Source organism: Rhinatrema bivittatum, chromosome 8 (genome assembly GCF_901001135.1).
Source record: "Rhinatrema bivittatum chromosome 8, aRhiBiv1.1, whole genome shotgun sequence".
In the NCBI taxonomy this organism is placed as follows: Eukaryota; Metazoa; Chordata; class Amphibia; order Gymnophiona; family Rhinatrematidae; genus Rhinatrema; species Rhinatrema bivittatum.
In genome coordinates this window covers 115903830-115922245 of record NC_042622.1, presented here as the reverse complement: position 1 = coordinate 115922245, position 18416 = coordinate 115903830, and the positions used below count along the sequence as shown (strand labels likewise).

At 43.8% G+C, this 18416-nt stretch overlaps 1 protein-coding gene across 3 annotated transcripts in view; it reads right to left on the bottom strand.

Moving 5' to 3' along the window:
• DENND1A (DENN domain containing 1A) overlaps positions 1 to 18416 on the bottom strand; it is a 1620172-nt gene that overhangs the window by 944628 nt on the left and 657128 nt on the right. For all 3 annotated transcript variants that reach the window (XM_029611167.1, XM_029611164.1, XM_029611165.1), the window contains exon 8: positions 16434 to 16487. In XM_029611167.1, coding sequence (XP_029467027.1) covers positions 16434 to 16487 — 54 coding nt within the window. The remainder of the gene's footprint in view (positions 1 to 16433; positions 16488 to 18416) is intronic.

The window sequence follows — 18416 nt, the reverse complement described above, 5'->3', positions numbered from 1 at the left end:
ACATCTTGACATCGACGGCCGTCGATGACAGAAAATTGAATTTTGTTTTTTGGTTTTTTTTTTGGAAACCGAAATAATTCACCAGCCGGTGATATATGAAAAAAATTTTGAGACCCCTTAATGGAGAGAAAAATATATTTGAATTATAACACTGAGGTAACGCAGAGGGCTCCGTGCTGCTGTCCAGCTGCGCGGAAAAACGAAGACTGAAGTGAGACCCCTGTGGCAGAGAATATCATGGCATGCTGGGCATGCCCAGTAGCCCCAGGCTGCCAGTCAAAAGTTTCTAGAAACTTTGACAGAAGTTTTCCCGCACTAGGGCTCCGTTGCTGACGTCACCCATATGTGAGGACTAGCATCCTGCTTGTCCTGGGATAACAATGTGTTATCCACTATGATGCCTAGATCTCTTTCTTGGGTGGTAGCTCCTAATATGGAACCTAACATTGTGTAACTATAGCATGGGTTATTTTTCCCTATATGCATCACCTTGCACTTATTCACATTAAATTTAATCTGCCATTTGGATACCCAATTTTCCAGCCTCAGAAGGTCTTCCTACAATTTATCACAATCTGCTTGTGATTTAACTACTCTGAACAATTTTGTATCATCTGCAAATTTAATTACCTCACTTGTCGTATTTCTTTCCAGATCATTTATAAATATATTGAAAAGCACGGGTCCCAATACAGATCCCTGAGGCAGTCCACTGCCCAATCCCTTCCACTGAGAAAATTGTCCATTTAATCCTACTCTGTTTCCTGTCTTTTAGCCAGTTTGTAATCCAAGAAAGGACATCGTCACCTATCCCATGACATTTTACTTTTTCACATGTTGTTTCTTCTTGGACGGCACAGAAGGTTTATGCTCCTTTGTCTAAATATGATGCTTCTCCACCAATGGCACCAGAGGAGATCATTTTCTTTCACTATCTGTGCTATGAGAGCAGGAAAGTGTTCCTACACTCTCTTGAGATTCTGACCTCTGGGGTGCTGATCGCTTTAAAGTGGTTTCTTCTTTTTCCAAAGGGGAAAACTATTCATTGACTGCTATTTATCGGGTTGACTTGAGGAATAGCCACTGCTACTGCTGGCAGTGGTAGCATGGGATCTACTCAGTGTTTGGGTACTTGCCAGGCACTTGTAGCCTGGATTGGCCACTGTTGGAAACAGGATGCTGGGCTTGATGGACCCTTGGGCCTGACCCAGTAAGGCAATTTCTTATAGTCTTATTCTTTAATTTCATACTTCTGAAGGCTCTGGCTCATGAGACATATAGTCACATGGACCACAGTTAGACAAATCATTTAAGACATAGGTCATAAAGATCTATGCAGGACATCTTGTGCCAGTATTTTATACATAATTTGAATGGCCTCTTATCAGCTCTCAGCGACTTACATAACATGACAAGAGAAGGGGGAAATTATACTACGTAAAAAGATACGTTTTTGTCATTTTGAACCAAAGAAAACTAAGCAAAACCAGAAAAGAAAGAAAATATAGAAAAAATGTTATCGAAAAACTCATGATGACAGCACAAAAGTTTTCAATCTAACTGCTGAAGCAGATGAAAAAGACTGAGGTGGCTTGCATAGCGGCAACAGCATGGGAATTCTCCAACATGCTCAGAAAGACTTCTTGGCTTTCTGAACTCTGAAAGAGCTTTTTTCCACATCAATGCTATTAGATGAGGTCATCCACCACCAGTCTCCACAGATCAGGTCAGACAGTTGAGGTCTCATTTCTTCAGCAGCAGGTGGGATAAGCTCTGTCAGCTGCCCAATCCCTGCACTGTAAGTACCTTTCTAAGCTTGTGGCAGGAAGGATGCACTTCCTGGCCTATGTTCTTCTGATATCAGCAACCAAGCACCAGCAGCCAGCTAGGTTTGAAAATTCTTGCAGTGTCTTGTATGTATGTATGTATTTATTTATTACACTTATAGCGCCTTTCCTCTGTCTCTAAAATCTTGAATTGGAGTAAATTAATTAAAAGTGAATCTGATGCAGTTCAATTTGGTTCTGTCAGTGAACTGGCCTGTCCCAGCAGAAAATCGTCACTGGACATCATGCATATTTTTAACCACAATAGAAATGGATAATTTTCAGTCACATGTGACATCATTTCCTGTTGAACGCTGGTATTTATGTTAAGAAACGTTAACCAAACACATATAATACGCTCGTCCCTTGAAGAAGAACTATCGTAGTTCGAAACACAGACCTGCATTGCACTTGGACTGTGGCGGTTTTTTCATCATGGCATCTTGTTGGTGTTTATGGTGCCTGTTGTAGTTTTGCAAAAAATCTCAAGAACTTAAGATAAGTCCTTCTTTTTGTAGCTTTATCTTGCAATAAAAACAGTAATGATTGTGAAGAAGAATGATATGGGTTCATGACTTTTTAAATGCAAAAAGACAAAAGAAAAAATAAAATAAGAAGATTATATTTGAATAAAGAAATATGAACTATGGTTACAATATGATCTATGATTATAAATAAGGCAGATTACTAAAAGTGATTGCATAAATCGATGATGCCTATTATGATGGTCATTATTATAGTGTCTATCTAATATCTAATATCTGACGATATTCAGGTCCTGATCCCCATCGAAGAGTCGCTCGCAAAAACACTGTCTCACTGGGAAACCTGCCTCCAAAATATCAAACAGCTTCTCACAAGTCTCAACTTGATACTAAATTCATCAAAAACGGAACTTCTACTCATCACACCAGAAAACAGCTCCCTCACACACAATCATCCTTCCGTACCAAATACTACACAAGTGAGAGACCTAGGAGTTCTAATTGACAATCACCTAAACCTGAAAGCGAACATCAACAAAACCACCAGAGACTGCTTTTATAAGCTCCAAGTGCTGAAAAGAATACAACCTCTCTTCCACACACATGACTTTAGAACAATTCTACAATCAATCATTTTCGCAAAGCTGGACTATTGTAACACCATCATGCTTGGTCTCCCTTCATCACACACCAAACCATTGCAAATGGTCCAAAATGCCTCCGCCCGTATACTCACTAACACCAGGAGAAGAGAACACATAACCCCTATTCTGATGGACCTCCATTGGCTGCCCATCCACTTCAGAATAATCTACAAGGCCATTCTCACCATTTTCAAAAACATCCATCAATTAGCTCCAATCGATCTCCATATCCCCCTCCGATTACACCATTCAACAAGACCGACAAGAGATGCTTACAAAGGATCACTTCAAGTACCTCCAGCCAAAACTACCAGACACATCATGCTTAGAGATCGGGCATTCTCCACAGCCGGTCCAACTTTATGGAACTCCATTCCCCCGGATCTTAGAATGGAACCCAGCATCTCAACATTCAAGAAAAGACTCAAGACGTGGCTGTTCACGCAGGCCTTTCCTAACTCCAACATTATGTAACTCCTCACCAATCAACACGCTCCGTTAGTAATAGCGTTAATAGCCACCTCTTACAATGTTATTTATACATATATATAATTATCTGATCTTCATTTTCCTTCTCACTCCAAGTTATTGATTTCCTTGTTATATGTAACTGCTTTTCTGCACTATTGTTCAAATTGTAAAGTTTGTTATAATTGCACCCCTGTTTCTTGTGAACCAGCATGATGGGACTACCGTCTTGAATGTTGGTATATAAAAAACTTAAATAAATAAATAAATAAAATGTGAGTATTTTCAAATTTGAGGGTAGGAAGAATTTCTTTTAATTATTCAGTCAGGCCATTTAACCCTGGTAAATTATTTAGATTTTTATTTATTTATTTAATACCACTTTTCAACCGTTCCAAAGTGGAATACATTCAAGTACTTCCCTATCCCGAGAGGGCTTATTTAGAAAAATGCTCTTTTCAATGTACAACCATTAACAGATTATTAAGTATGAACTAGTGCAGAGGTAGGCAATGCTGGTCCTGGAGTGCCACAGGTCTGATTTTCAAAACACAATGAATAAACATAGAATATGTTTGCATACAACAGAGGCAGAGCATGCAAATATACTTCATGCATATTCATTATGGGGCGGATTTTAAAAGGGTTACGCACGTAACCCTTAAAAATCCACCCTGCGCGTGCCGAGCCTATTTTGCATAGGCTCGGCAGCGCCCGCAAGCCCCGGGACGCGCGTATGTCCCGGGGCTTGCAAAAATGGGCAGGGCGTGGGCGGGGAGCGGTCCGGGGGCGTGGCCGAGTGCCCCGACCCAGCGGCCTGTGTCAGGGCCTGCCACGCCGGCAGACAGCAGGCAGGCGTAACTCAACAAAATAAGATGGGGGGGGGATTTAAGTAGGGCTGGAGGGTGGGTTAGATAGGGGAAGGGAGGGAAAGGTGGGGGGAACAAAAAAAAGGTCCCTCCAAGGCCGCGCCAAAATCGGAGCGGCCTTGGAGGGAATGGGGAAAGCCATCGGGCCTCCCTTAGGGCTCGGCGCATGCAAGGTGCACATGTGCACCCCCTTGCGCGCGCCGACCCTGGATTTTATAACATGCTAACGGCAGCGCGCGCATGTTATAAAATCGGGTGTACATTTGTGCGCGCCGGGTAGCGCACACAAATGTACCCCCACGCGTAATTGAAAAAATCTGCCCCATGGTTATTCCAAAAAATAAACCTGTTTGTGGCACTCCAGAATCAGAATTCCCTATCCATATAATAAAGGAAGAGCTTGTCAAAAATAGTATAAAATGCCATCACTCCTATTTGTTCTCCCTACCCACTCTTTCATAAACCCTCTCCAAGCCCCCTCCTTGAAAAAAATAAAGAAAAAATACACACCCCTTATATCCAAATTTGCAGTCCACACCCGACACTGATAAAATTAGGACTCCGTCCCATGACTCTTATCTTACTCTGGGACACAAGGCAAGGTCTTCAGGAGCAGGAGCTCCTTCTGGCCTGCATTGCATGCATGGCCTGCATTGCCAAAATTAAAAATGGCTCCAGCTAAGCAGTGCTTTTCTTTTGCCCCACATGTGAGAAGAAAAAGAGTGCCATATGTCAGCTGGAATCATCTTGAATATTGACACCAGAGGGGTAGGAGAAATTGGGTATTGCTCCTGCTCCTGAAGATCTTGGCTTGCCTGGAGCTAATAGGGGGCAGCTGGAGGCTTGGGATACCTCTGTTATGGCAACTCGAGTAGGGTGTTGAATATCAGTGGCCAAGATATGCACTACAAGTGCTGAGAGGGAATGGACTCAAAAATAAAATAGGAAAATGACCTCAAAATGGAAATGGACATATATTTAAAAATTATGTAACATTTAACACAACTATATTCATCTTCCACACACCATGAGAAATCTTTTGAAAATGGGAAAGCTCCATTAATGTGATATGTAACTGCCTCTTGCAAATGCTTTTAGTGGCTCATTAACCATTTTGATCTTACTTAAAACTAGATAATTAAGATATGTTTGTTAATGTAATTCCAAGTGGATTTCTATATGAAGATGTATTAATCATGAAATATATCTTCTAAATACAGAATTTCTTAAACACTTCCAATATAGACTTAAATATAGAATAATTACTACTTATGTACTCATATTTTGAGGCACATTTTTCAACACACAAGTCAACTATTCAACATCAATAAAGATTTATGCCGATTTAATGTTTAAATTATTTGTAGACATAAAAACAAACTCCTACATGAATGTTATCCTAACCCTGACAGACAGATAAAACCCTTGTGAGCAATTAAACAATGATACACCATTAGTGTAATACAAAAAAATCAGTTATTTCAAGTCCTGAAGCTACATTTACACTGAATTTAGAATGAAGAATATCATTCTGAATTTTGTAATTTAAAAATGGTTTTCTTTCAATCATTTATGCCATGACATACTTGGTCAATCTTTAATTAATAAATAAAAAAGATTTTACATCCATGATATCAAAATTCATAGGTAATCACTATTGCTTTTCCCCTATAAAATTTAAGGTGTAAAAAATTATGCTTAGGAAAAATCTTAGTATGAGAGGGTCAGGAGAATACAGAATTAGCCTAGTGTTTACAGGGCCGGTGCAAGGGGATTTGGCGCCCTAGGCGAGCCTTCTCCCTTGCGCCCCCTCCCCCCTGGGTCGCGCCACCACCCCCAGTCTCGGCCCCGACTCCTACCTCATTCTTGATCACGCCTGCCGACTGTGTGGTTTTCTGGGTGACAAGCAGGTTGGGCACTGCTCGCGGCCTGCCAAATCTCCACTCCTCTTTGCCACCGCTTGCGGCCCCATATGGCTCGCACCCAGTGGCGCACCAAGGGTCTCCGGCGCCTGGGGGTCAATGCATTTGTGTGCCTCTCCAGCATCCCCCCCTTAATCCTATTATACTAATGCTTAAGATCACAGAAAATCAGTGGCATCTCTAGACAGAAGAATTGTTGGGGGAGAGGGGGAGTCAAAATGACATTTCTTCATCACACCCACCTCCATAGCATGGATCCTGCTTTAAAATTGGTTATATAAAAAAAAAGTGTTAATAAAAAAGTCCAAAGGGTCTTCTGTGTAATTTTAAAAAGCTGGCCAATTTCACACTATAAAATTATTTGATTACCTCATTCAACTAATTCTATATGGCTATGAGAGTGAAGTCTGGAATATATAGGAACAGAATGTCAATACAAATCCTGCACCTCCAGTTCTGTAATTCTGTGCATCCACTGAAATTCCCCCAAACAATTGAGCTTGGATGTTTCCCTTACAGCTCATCATACTAAAAGCTATTTTCAAATTCTGGTGTCACCTCACAGTAACAGCAGCACAAACACCTTCCACTGCCAGGCACATTGTGAACTAACACAAAACCCCACAAAAAAGACACTCAAAATCTATACTGCAAGGACTCAAACAACAATAACCCTACCTGTGAAAAAACAAGGGTAAATATTACACTGGGTCCTAGAATACCAATACACCACCTACTGAGGAAACAAAACAAACCTGATTGCTATAGATCCCTATACAGACACTATATGCTAGCAGAATCTCTCATCATGGTCATACACACAGAGCAGAGACAGACCCTCACCAAATACAGAATAAAGCCACATAAAGTATAAATAGAAATGTGCAGACAAAAACTGAACTGTAAAACACATCATGCCAGACTCTATACAGTGTTACAATGGAAAAACAAAAATTTCACCATTCCTCGTGAAACAAATCAATAAAATCAAGATATATAAATCATTAATCATAATTATAAAATCATACAAATAAAATAATTTCAAAACAGCTGATGAATAGAATATCCAATAATTAAAGACTCATGCAAATTTTGAAAGCTTTACCAAAAACCAATAAAATATTTCAAACAGCAGACACATCACATACTACCCAATAATTAAAATGGTAGTCAATCAAGAAAAATGAACTTAAAAAGCCACCTTTACTTACCCTCTCCAGCAGTTCTCCTACTCCTTTCCCTTGCAGGCCACACCAGAAGCAGCAGTAACTGCTGAAGCTGTCCTCACAGTCCTCTTCCTTAGGGACCACAACCAGTCTTCTCTCTCTCACACACACACACACCAGTCACACCCTCAGGACCAGTTTCTGTCTTTCACACACCAATCATCTCCCCAACTAGTCTCTCTCTCTCTCACACACACAAGCACATACATACCAGTCATCTCCCTGATCAGTCTCTCACACACACACACACACACACATCACCTCTCTGGCTAGTCTCTCTCAATCACACAATGCTCTCGCTCTCTCTTACTTACACACAGGCTTTCACTCACACACATGCTCTATTTCACTTACACACAAGCTCTCAATCACACACATGTTCTATCTCACTTACAAAAAGGCTCAATCACACACATGCCCTCTCTCACAGCCACAAGCCAGCCAAAAACATGCTCCATCTCTCTCGCACACACACAATGACACACACAAGCACCCTCCGATTCACATATACACCACACATACAGAAGCACCCTCCCTGTCTCATATACACAACACACATACAGAAGCACCCTCCCTGTCTCACATATACACCACACACATACAGAAGCACCCTCCCTGTCTCACATATACACCACACACATACAGAAGCACCCTCCCTGTCCCACATACACATTACACTCTCACAGAAGCACCTTGCTTTCAGACTTGCAGCATTTTTTACTTTTACTAAAAGTGAAAGTGATGCTCCCAACTGTTAAATAAGAAAACCACAATTCTATCAGAAGGCGAAATGACACCCTTCCTTCAGGTTCTGTCCTTCCAAGGAACAGCCATCCACACCGTACAGCTTCTCTTGTTTTACGCTTTCAGGCAATAAAGCAAATGTTGCTTACCTGATGTAACAGGTGTTCTCACAGGACAGCAGGATGTTAGTCCTCACAAATGGGTGACATCGAGGATGGAGCCCAACCACGGAAAACGTCTGTCAAAGTTTCTGGAACTTTGACTGGCCCCTACTGGGCATGCCCAGCACGGCACCAACCCTGCAGCCAGCAAGGGTCCCCCTTCAGTCTTGTTTCAAAGCTACAGGCAGTGCCGAAAAATAAAATAAGAAAAACGAACCCAACACCACGGGGTGGCGGGCGGGTTTCGTGAGGACTAACATCCTGCTGTCCTGTGAGAACACCTGTTACATCAGGTAAGCAACATATGCTTTCTCACAGGACAAGCAGGATGGTTGTCCTCACAAATGGGTGAGTACCGAGCTGAGGATGTCCGAACATGCACCAAAAATACCCAACGGCGTGCAACAGGCACAACAACTGGGGTTAAGTTTGGTAGAGGACATCCGCACCCCACCGGGTAGGCAGAAGGGTGTTGGTACGTCATGTTGGAAAAAGGTTACGCAATACAGATTGGCCGAAGATGGAATCCTGTCTTCCAGCTTTGTCCAAACAGTAGTGGGCTGCAAATGTATGGAGAGAACTCCAGGTAGCAGCCCTGCAGATGTCAAAAAGCAGCACCGATCGAAGGTGTGCTACTGAAGTCGCCATGGCCCTCACAGAATGTGCTTTAATACGGTCTTGAAAAGGAATGCCAGCTTGCTGATAGCAGAAAGAGATGCAGTCCGCCAACCAGGAGGAAAGAGCCTGCTTACCCACAGGTTGCCCTAATTTGTTAGGATGGAAAGAGATGAATAATTGAGTGTTCTTCCTGTGGGCAACTGTGCGGTCTAGATAGAAAGCTAGAGCTCGTTTGCAGTCGAGGGTATGCAGAGTCTGTTCCCCGGAGTTGGAGTGGGGCCTGGGAAAGAAAATAGGTAGTATGATGGATTGATTAATATGAAACTCCGAAACTACCTTAGGTAAGAATTTAGGGTGAGTGCAGAGTACCACCCGGTCCTGCAGGAGTTTAGTGTAAGGCGGATAGGTAACTAGGGCCTGTAACTCACTAACCCTGCAAGCTGAAGTGATAGCCAAAAGGAAAATCACTTTCCAAGAGAGATACTTAAGGTCACAGGAGTGAAGAGGTTCGAAGGGTGGTTTCATAAGGCGACCAAGAACCAGATTAAGGTCCCAAGATGGGGCCGGAGGACGTAAAGGTGGCTTCAAATGGAGCAAGCCTTTAAGAAAGCGTGTTACAAGGGGTTGTACTGAGATAGGGACACCCCCGATACCTTTATAGAAGGCAGCTACCGCACTGACATGCATTCTAATGGAAGAGGTCTTTAGACCTGATTCTGACAGATGCCAAAGATAGTCCAAAAATTTAGGAATTGGACAGGAAAGGGGATCAAGGGACTGAGAAGTGCACCATGATGTGTACCTTTTCCATTTATAGGAATAAGATTTTCTTGTGGAAGGCTTTCGTGAAGCGATGAGGACACGAGAAACTAAATCCGATAGGTTAAGTGGTTGAAGGACTAACCTTTCAACATCCATGCCGTCAAGGACAAGGCTTGGAGATTGGGATGGAGGAGGCATCCGTCGTTTTGAGTGATCAGATGCAGGTCCTTTCCCAAGGGAATGTGTCTGCGGATGGAGAGATCCTAGAGTATGGGAAACCACATTTGGCGTGCCTAGTGAGGTGCTATCAGGATCATGGTTCCCTTGTCCTGACGTAGCTTCACAAGAGTCTTCGACAGAAGACGAAGTGGAGGGAATGCATAAAGCAGACTGGTTGTCCACAGGAGGGAGAATGCATCCCTGGGCCGAGAGTGCTGATTCCGAATGAGGGAGCAGTAATTGGCCACTTTGTGGTTCTGAGGGGACGCAAAGAGGTCTATGTGGGGATAACCCCATTTCTGGAAAAGAGAGGTCGCTACCAAGGGATTGAGTGACCACTCGTGTGGTTGGAAGACACAGCTTAGCCGGTCTGCCAAGACATTTTCTACTCCCGGCAAGTAGGTGGCCCTGAGGTACATGGAACGGGAGAGGGCTTCTGCCCAAATCTGCGCAGTTTCCTGACAGAGAAGGAAGGAGCCTGTGCTTCCCTGCTTGTTGATGTACCACATGGCCACCTGGTTGTCTGTCTGAATCAAGATTATGTGATTTGATAGGGAATCTTGAAAGGCTCTGAGAGCATATCGGATTGCTCGAAGCTCCAGGAAATTTATCTGGTGTTTGGCTTCCTCTGGAGACCAGAATCCTTGAGTTTGTAGACTGTTTACATGGGCTCCCCATCCGACGTTGGAAGCGTCGGTGGTGAGAGTTATTTGTGGATCTGGTGGGTGAAAGGGCAAGCCCTGTAGGAGGTTGGATTGATTTTTCCACCAGGCAAGAGATAGACGGAGTGCGTCGGTGACACGGACAATGGTCGACAGAGGCTGAGTGGCTTGGATCCATTGTGACTTCAGTGTCCATTGCATGACTCTCATGGCCAGACGGGCCATTGGAGTCACAAAAACTGAGGAGGCCATGTGTCCCAGCAGAATGAGGAACTGGCGAGCTGTAGCTGTGGGTTGAGACTGCAGCTGGCGAGCTAGGGACACAAGGGTTTAAACCCATTGATGAAAAAGGAAGGCTTTTGCCTGTAAGGTGTCCAAATCTGCTCCAATGAAGGATAAGGTTTGAGAAGGGATTCAGTAGGATTTCTCGTAGTTGACAAGAAATCCTAGAGAAATTAGAGTTCGAATTGTCAGGGTCAGGGAAGACCGAGCGATCTGCTGGGTTGTGGCCCTGATCAACCAATCGTCCAAGTAGGGGTAGACATGGACGCCTTCCTTCCTGAGGAACACTGCAACCACTACGAGACATTTGGTGAAAACTCGTGGTGCGGATGCGAGACCAAATAGGAGCACTCGGTATTGATAGTGGTTTTGGCCTACTAGAAATCGGAGGTATTTTCGATGAGACTGAGTTATCGCAATGTGGGTATAAGCATCTTTGAGGTCTAGAGAGCAGAGCCAGTCCTCTCTTTGCAGCAGAGGGAGAAGCGAGCCCAGGGTTACCATCTTGAACTTTTCTCTGTGAAGGTACTTGTTGAGGGCCCGTAGGTCCAGGATTGGTCGAAGTCCTCCTGACTTTTTTGGGATCAGAAAGTACCTGGAATAGAACCCTAGTCCTTGTTGCGAGAGAGGAACGGGTTCTATAGCGTTGGACTGGAGGAGAAGGGAAACTTCCTGCTCTAGGAGAACAGAGTGGTCGGTAAGCCTCCACGCTTGCAGAGGTGGAGAGTCCGTAGGAAGAGTTAGGAAGTTTAGATGGTAACCCTGTGCAATTATCGCTAGCACCCATTGATCTGTGGTGATGTAATGCCACCTTTCTGTAAAGTGGCTTAGTCCACCTCCTACTGGTATGTTTGGTAGAGGGATTAGGCAGCTGCTCTCTAAGTGAAAGTCAAAACCCCGACGCAGGGCCTGGTTACGGAGCTGTTGTAGGCTTTTGCTTTCGAGGTTGACGAGGCTGAGGCTTTTGATACGGCCTCGTTGACCTGGACTTGGTGTGTGGGGGATAATACTTCCGTGGACAGAAGAATGACTTTTTAGGTTCCTTCTTAAATGGTTGTTTAGAAGGGAAGTCAGAAGGAATCGATGAGAGCTGTTTAAGGGTCTCGTGATGGTCCTTTAATTCAGCAACTATTTGGTGAATTTGTTCACCAAAGAAATTATCCCCTAAACAGGGCAGGTCGGAGAGCCTGTCCTGAACCTCCGGGCGAAGGACCGAAGACTTAAGCCAAGCCCAGCGCCTTGCTGAGATGGCTGTAGTAGATAGTCTAGTGGAAGCATCGAAGTTGTCATAGGATGTTCTTATCTCATGCTTTCCAGCTTCAAATCCTTTAAGTATGAGGTTTTGAAGGTGTTGTTGGAATTGTTCTGGTAAGGTATCTGAAAATTCTTGTAGCTGCTTAAAAATGACCCTATTGTATTGGGTCATATACAGCTGGTAAGAAGCTATCCTGGAAATGAGCATGGCCCCTTGGTATACTTTCCTGCCTATACTATCTAAGAACTTGTTCTCCTTAGTAGGAGGTATGGATGAGTATGGCTTTATTCTTTTAGCTTTCTTTTGAGCTGACTCTACCACGACAGAGTGGTGGTCTAGCTGAGGTTTTTGAAAGCCAGGTGCTGACTGTTCAAGGTAAGTAGAGTCAGCTTTTTTGTTTACTGGGGCAACAGATCCAGGAGTTTCCCAATTCTTTTTGAGAAGGTCCAGAAAAACCTGATGAATTGGAATGGAAGTGATGACTTTTGGGGCATCCAGAAATTGGAGTAACTCCATCATTTGGTGTCTGTCATCTTGTTCAGATTGAAGCTGAAAACGGACTAATTCCGACATTTCCTTCACAAAGTTAGTGAAAGAGAGGTCCTCGAGGGGAGAACGCTTTCTACTTTCAGCAGGAAAGGGTGGTGAAGGTAAATCATCGGTATCTGTAGAAGAATCATCACCCCAGGTGTCATAAGGGTCAGGTTGCTGACCTGTAGGACCACGAGGGGGTTGGATACCTGAAGGTCCCGGTTGAGGCTCGGAGAAACCCGAAGGAATCGCCGGGGGCATCGAAAATACCCGTGGAGGCATCGATGCCGGCATCGAAGGCATTGATGGAGCCGATGTGCGTATCGCCCCGGAGGAATGTATCGGTGGCGATGGGCGACAAGACATCAATGGAACTACTCCCGAAGGAGGAATTCGATACGGTGTTTCTGCACCCAATGAATTTGGCATCAGGGAGCGCACCGGTGCTGTCAGTGACCCAGCTATCACCGGTGGAAGGGCGGTCATGAGCACTTCCATCCGGGCGAGCAGCGGTGCCAGCGCTGCTGGAATCGGGTCGGTGACTGGTTCCACTCTCGGCGGCGGAGTCGGTGCCAAAGGAGTCTGGAACCGTTGCATCGCTTTGTCGATGGCCTCCTGGACCAGCCGGTCCAGTTCTTCCCGGAGACCTGGGGTAACAATACCCGGCTCCGGGAAAGAGGGAGGCTGAGGCTGAGCCAGAGGGACCACTGTCACCGGTGGAATCGCGGCTCCCAAACCCCGATGGGGTGAGGGTTGCCTCAATGTCTCAGAAACAGAAGTGGACGGTGCCGCTTCTGATCGAGACTTCTTCGGTGGAGGCTCGGACGGTACCGAGGTCGATGACTTCGATTCCTCGACGGTCCGAGACTTGCGTCGATGATGATGCTTTTCCCTCCGATCCCCACGATCTTCGAGGGAAGGGATGGGAGTCGATGGCCGTGGAGACGTCGATAGCTGACGGTCACCGGGAGGTTGCCGACGATGGAAGGACTTCGACGGTGCCGGTTCCGAGGACGTTGATGCGATGGACGGCGTCAGAGTGTGAGCATGGAGTAGGAGTCCCATCTTCTCCATTCTAGCTTTGCGACCTTTTGGTGTCATGAAAGCACATTTGGTGCAAGTCAGGACATCATGCTCACTCCCTAAGCATAATACACAGACTCTATGAGGGTCTGCTATAGACATGGTGCGCGTACAATCTAGGCACCGACGGAACCCCGACGCCATGGCCATTGAGCAAATATTTAGCCGCGGGACGGTCGACGGCCAGCAGGCCGTAAGGGCCGAACTCGATGGTAACTGGCGAAGAAACGGCAAAAAACTTACCGAAGTACCGCAGGCTAAATTTAGATAGAGGGGGGACCCCTGAGGGGCGAATTTTACTTCTAAGAAGTTCGAAGAAATTCCTGTCAGGAATGTGGTAAGAGCTCCTTAACCGCGTGGCTACTGCTGCGCGGAAAAAAGAAGACTGAAGGGGGACCCCTGCTGGCTGCAGGGTTGGTGCCGTGCTGGGCATGCCCAGTAGGGGCCAGTCAAAGTTCCAGAAACTTTGACAGAAGTTTTCCGTGGTTGGGCTCCATCCTCGATGTCACCCATTTGTGAGGACAACCATCCTGCTTGTCCTGTGAGAAAGCAAATGTCTTTCTTCAAACTATCAGGCATAAAATTATTCATGTGAAAGATATGGAACAGAAAGACATCCTTAGTCAGCTTCCCTTTTAAATGGGAAGATTCCTTTCTTAGTCATTTAAAAATATACATTTTCTAAAGGCTTTAAAAAAAAAAAAAAAAAAAAAAGCAAAACCATTTCAGGTTCTATTCTAGTCTTCATGCTTAAATTATGCTTCAAAAAAAAAAAAACAACCCACCTGGCATCAGTATCTTAAATTTGTGATTTTGCTGAGATGGACATTTTAAATATTTTAATTTTTTTTTGCTTTAGTATTTGTCTCTACCCACTTTAAGTTAAATTTTATTTTCCACAAGAGGGATGCTTAAACTTCAGTAATTGTATCTTTCATCCAACTTTTCAAAAGTTCAGGTATATGTATTATCATATTTCATTTTTTTAAATTGGCTGATTCCTTTCTCACATACACACACACTCACAGAAAGAAGATCGGCACCGAGACTTAGGGAGCGCCGCGGCAGGCAGCAGAATTTTGAAAGGGCAAAAAGTGCCCTTTCAAAATTCTGCCAGCCTTCGACTTGCCTAGATGGAGACCAAACGCCGAGATTTAGGGGGCGCCGCGGCAGGCAGCCAGCTCCCGACTCGCCCTGCCTCCTCACCCCCCCCGAGTGCCACCCTCCCAACACCCCGCTACTGGTCCAGTGGAGGTCCCGGGAGCGGTCTGCCGCTCCAGGGGCCTCGGCAGCCACTAAGCAAAATGGCGCCGGTGGCCTTCAGCCCCTACCATGTGACAGGGGCTAACTGTGCCATTGGTTGACCCCTGTCACATGGTAGGGGCTGAAGGCCACCGGCGCCATTTTGCTTAGTGGCAGCCGAGGCCCTGGGAGCGGCAGATCGCTCCCGGAACCTCCGCTGGACCACTAGGGGGGTGTCGGGAGGGTGACACTCGGGGGGAGGCAGGGCGAGTCGGGAGCTGGCTGCCTGCCGCAGCGCCCCCTGTATCTCGGCGCTTGGTCTCCATCTAGGTGAGTCGAAGGCTGGCAGAATTTTGAAAGGGCACTTTTTGCCCTTTCAAAATTCTGCTGCCTGCCGCGGCGCCCCCTAAGTCTCGGCGCCCTAGGCACAGGCCTAGTTCGCCTAGTGGTTCCGCCAGCCCTGAGTGTTTAGAGCAGTGGGCTGGGAACCAGGAAAGCTGGGGTTTAAATCTTCTTCCCCCTCTGACTTTGGGCAAGTCACTTCAATCTCCATTACCTCAGATACCAATTGGATTGTAAGCTCTCTGGGGCAAGAAATACCTACTTTACCTGATCTGTAATTTGCTTTAAACTAAATTTTAGAAAGTTAAGCAAATAAAAAAAAAAATCAAGTTAATCAAAATATCTTTTTAACCCCATAATAAAATATATTTAGGAGTTTTCCATCTCAGCCAAGAAGTATTAACTACATGGGCCTCAAATCTCAGATTAATTCTGACTCACATTAATTGTGGCTCATTTATAACAGGTTAGGCATACTATAAAGGCCCCACACTAAGTGGTTTCTGAGCAAGATTTTGTTTAAAGCTTCTTAGTATGTAATAAATACATCAGTGATAAAACATCCTTCTATCGAATTTTCATACTTAAATATATTTTAAAAGGATTAATGTGGCTGAACTGGGGGCTTACTTGGAAAAGTGAAGTGGTAGAATTCTTCAATTAGGAACTAAAATCAAAAATGAACTCTGTGAAGAGTCATTGTACTTCTACTCTTTTGAACATACCCTTATCTCAAATGAATGAAAATGGAGATAAAACTCATTGAAGAATTGTAGTTTTTGACCATTTCATATTTCCTATTGTGCAGGTAATCCTTACAAACATCAGTCTATTTCAAGGAAATATTATACTACATGCAAATTTATTTGGTGAAATAGCTACTTAACAAGAATCTGTTCCACATTCATATACAATCTTGAAGAGTAAATCTTTTCAGTGCTTTCAGGGCATTTGGGCATTTCCCAAATGCCCACATAATTTATCCTCCCAAAACAAATTCCCCAAATGTCCGCAGTATTGATTCTCCATCATTTGCTTTCCAACTATAAAGTTAATGAAAAATTTAATTATATCACATCACGCAATACTCACATTTTCTGGTATACTAGGAAGTTCTCTGACATCAGGCACAGTAAAGTACGAGTGCTGGAAAAAAAATTCTGCATAAGAACTACAAATATTATAACACACCAGAAGTATTACATTTATTCAAGTGATGCATAAACACACAAGCAAAAAATACATGAAAATAAATGATTAAGGAAAAAATAAGCAATATTCAGTAAACTTTCAAATACAAAATTCAATATAAATAGAAACTTTACAGCTGTTTTGAGCACTTACAGAAAAATACATTTTAATACAGCTATTACATTAAATCTGTTAAAACTTTCTCAGGGTTATTCTGAACATGTAAAGGTCTACAGAAAAATTTTAAGTTACAGAACTCTTTAGACAAAATTAATCTGGGCTCCAAAATAACATACATAATATTAAAACTGTGTTAACAAGGAAACATTCACTCTATATTTCATACTATGCTTATCGTGTGCTTCATAAACTCACCATTAAATCAACCAAAATATCTAACAAACCAAAATTCACTAGCAATATACACATAGGGTTAGATTTTAAAAGAGGTGCGCGTGGTCTACATGTGCGTGTGCTACCCAGTGCGCGCACATGTATGCCTGATTTTATAACATGTTTACGCATGTTATAAAATCCGGGATCGGCGCACGCGAGGGGGTGCACAATTGTGCACCTTGCGCGTGCCGAGCCTGCTCTGACCCACGAAATCGGAGCGGTTTTGGAGGGAACTTCCCTAACCCACCGCCCTTTCCCCCCTACCTTTGATGACTTCTGTTTTTTATTTCAAAACTTGCTTTAGCCCTGGGGCTGAAGTAAGTTACATGCGCCGGCTGACTGCAGGCACATGATCTCTGACACAGCGGCAAATGGCCGCTGTGCAGAGGCCTCTGGCCCTGCCTTTGCCCTGCCCCGCCCCCTTTTTGCAAGCCCCGTGACTTACACCCAACCTGGGGCTTTATACGCGTCGCCGGGCCTTTTTAAAATAGGCCCAGCAAGCGTAACCCTTTTAAAATCCGGCCCATAGGTTTTCTGTAAGAATGCCACAATTTTTTTAAATTTAAAACCACTTATACATAGACACACATAAATATATACAGTGCCTTGCAAAAGTATCAATCCCCTAAAAAGTCAGATTTGTATATATTACAAATGACACATAGATTGTTCCAGACAGTATGTTTATTGCAAACCAGTATGCTTTTAAAGTACATTTTCAAAGTCACATTTCATTATTTCTCTGCATTTTTTGTAAAATAAAATTAAAAACTGAAAAATACTGCTTGCATAAATATTCAACCCCTGTGTAATGGAAACTCCAACTTTACACAGATCAAAGATATTGCCCTAACAATTGGATTACAATTTGCCTCTACCTGTGAACCATTAAAAAAGATAAGTTTTTCTGGATAAAAGACCCCCTAATTCCAGTACCATTGGTCAGATGAAATGATGTCTTTGCTTTAGTGTTTACTGAAGAGGATGTTGGGGAGATACCAATTTCGGAGACGGTTTTCAAGGGTGATGATTCAGATGAACTGAACCCAATCACGGTAAACCTGGAAGATGTGGTAAGCCAGATTGACAAACATAAGAGTAGTAAATCTCCTGCACCAGATGGCATATACCCAAGTGTTCTGAAAGAACTAAAAATGAAATTTCAGACCTATTTCAATTAATTTGTAACCTATCATTAAAATCATCTGTTGTCCTTGAAGATTGGAAGATGGCAAATGAAACCCTGATATTTAAAAAGTGCTCCGGGGTGATAGGGGAATCTACAGACCAGTGAGTCTGCTTCACTGCTGGGAAAAATCATGGAAGCTATTATAAAGAATAAATCACAAAACATTTAGATAAACATGGTTTAATGGGGCACAGGCAGCATGGATTTATCCAAGGGAAGTCTTGCCTCACAAATCTTCTACATTTTTTTGAAGGAGTAAATAAACATGTGGACAAAGGTGAACCAGTGGATGTGGTGTA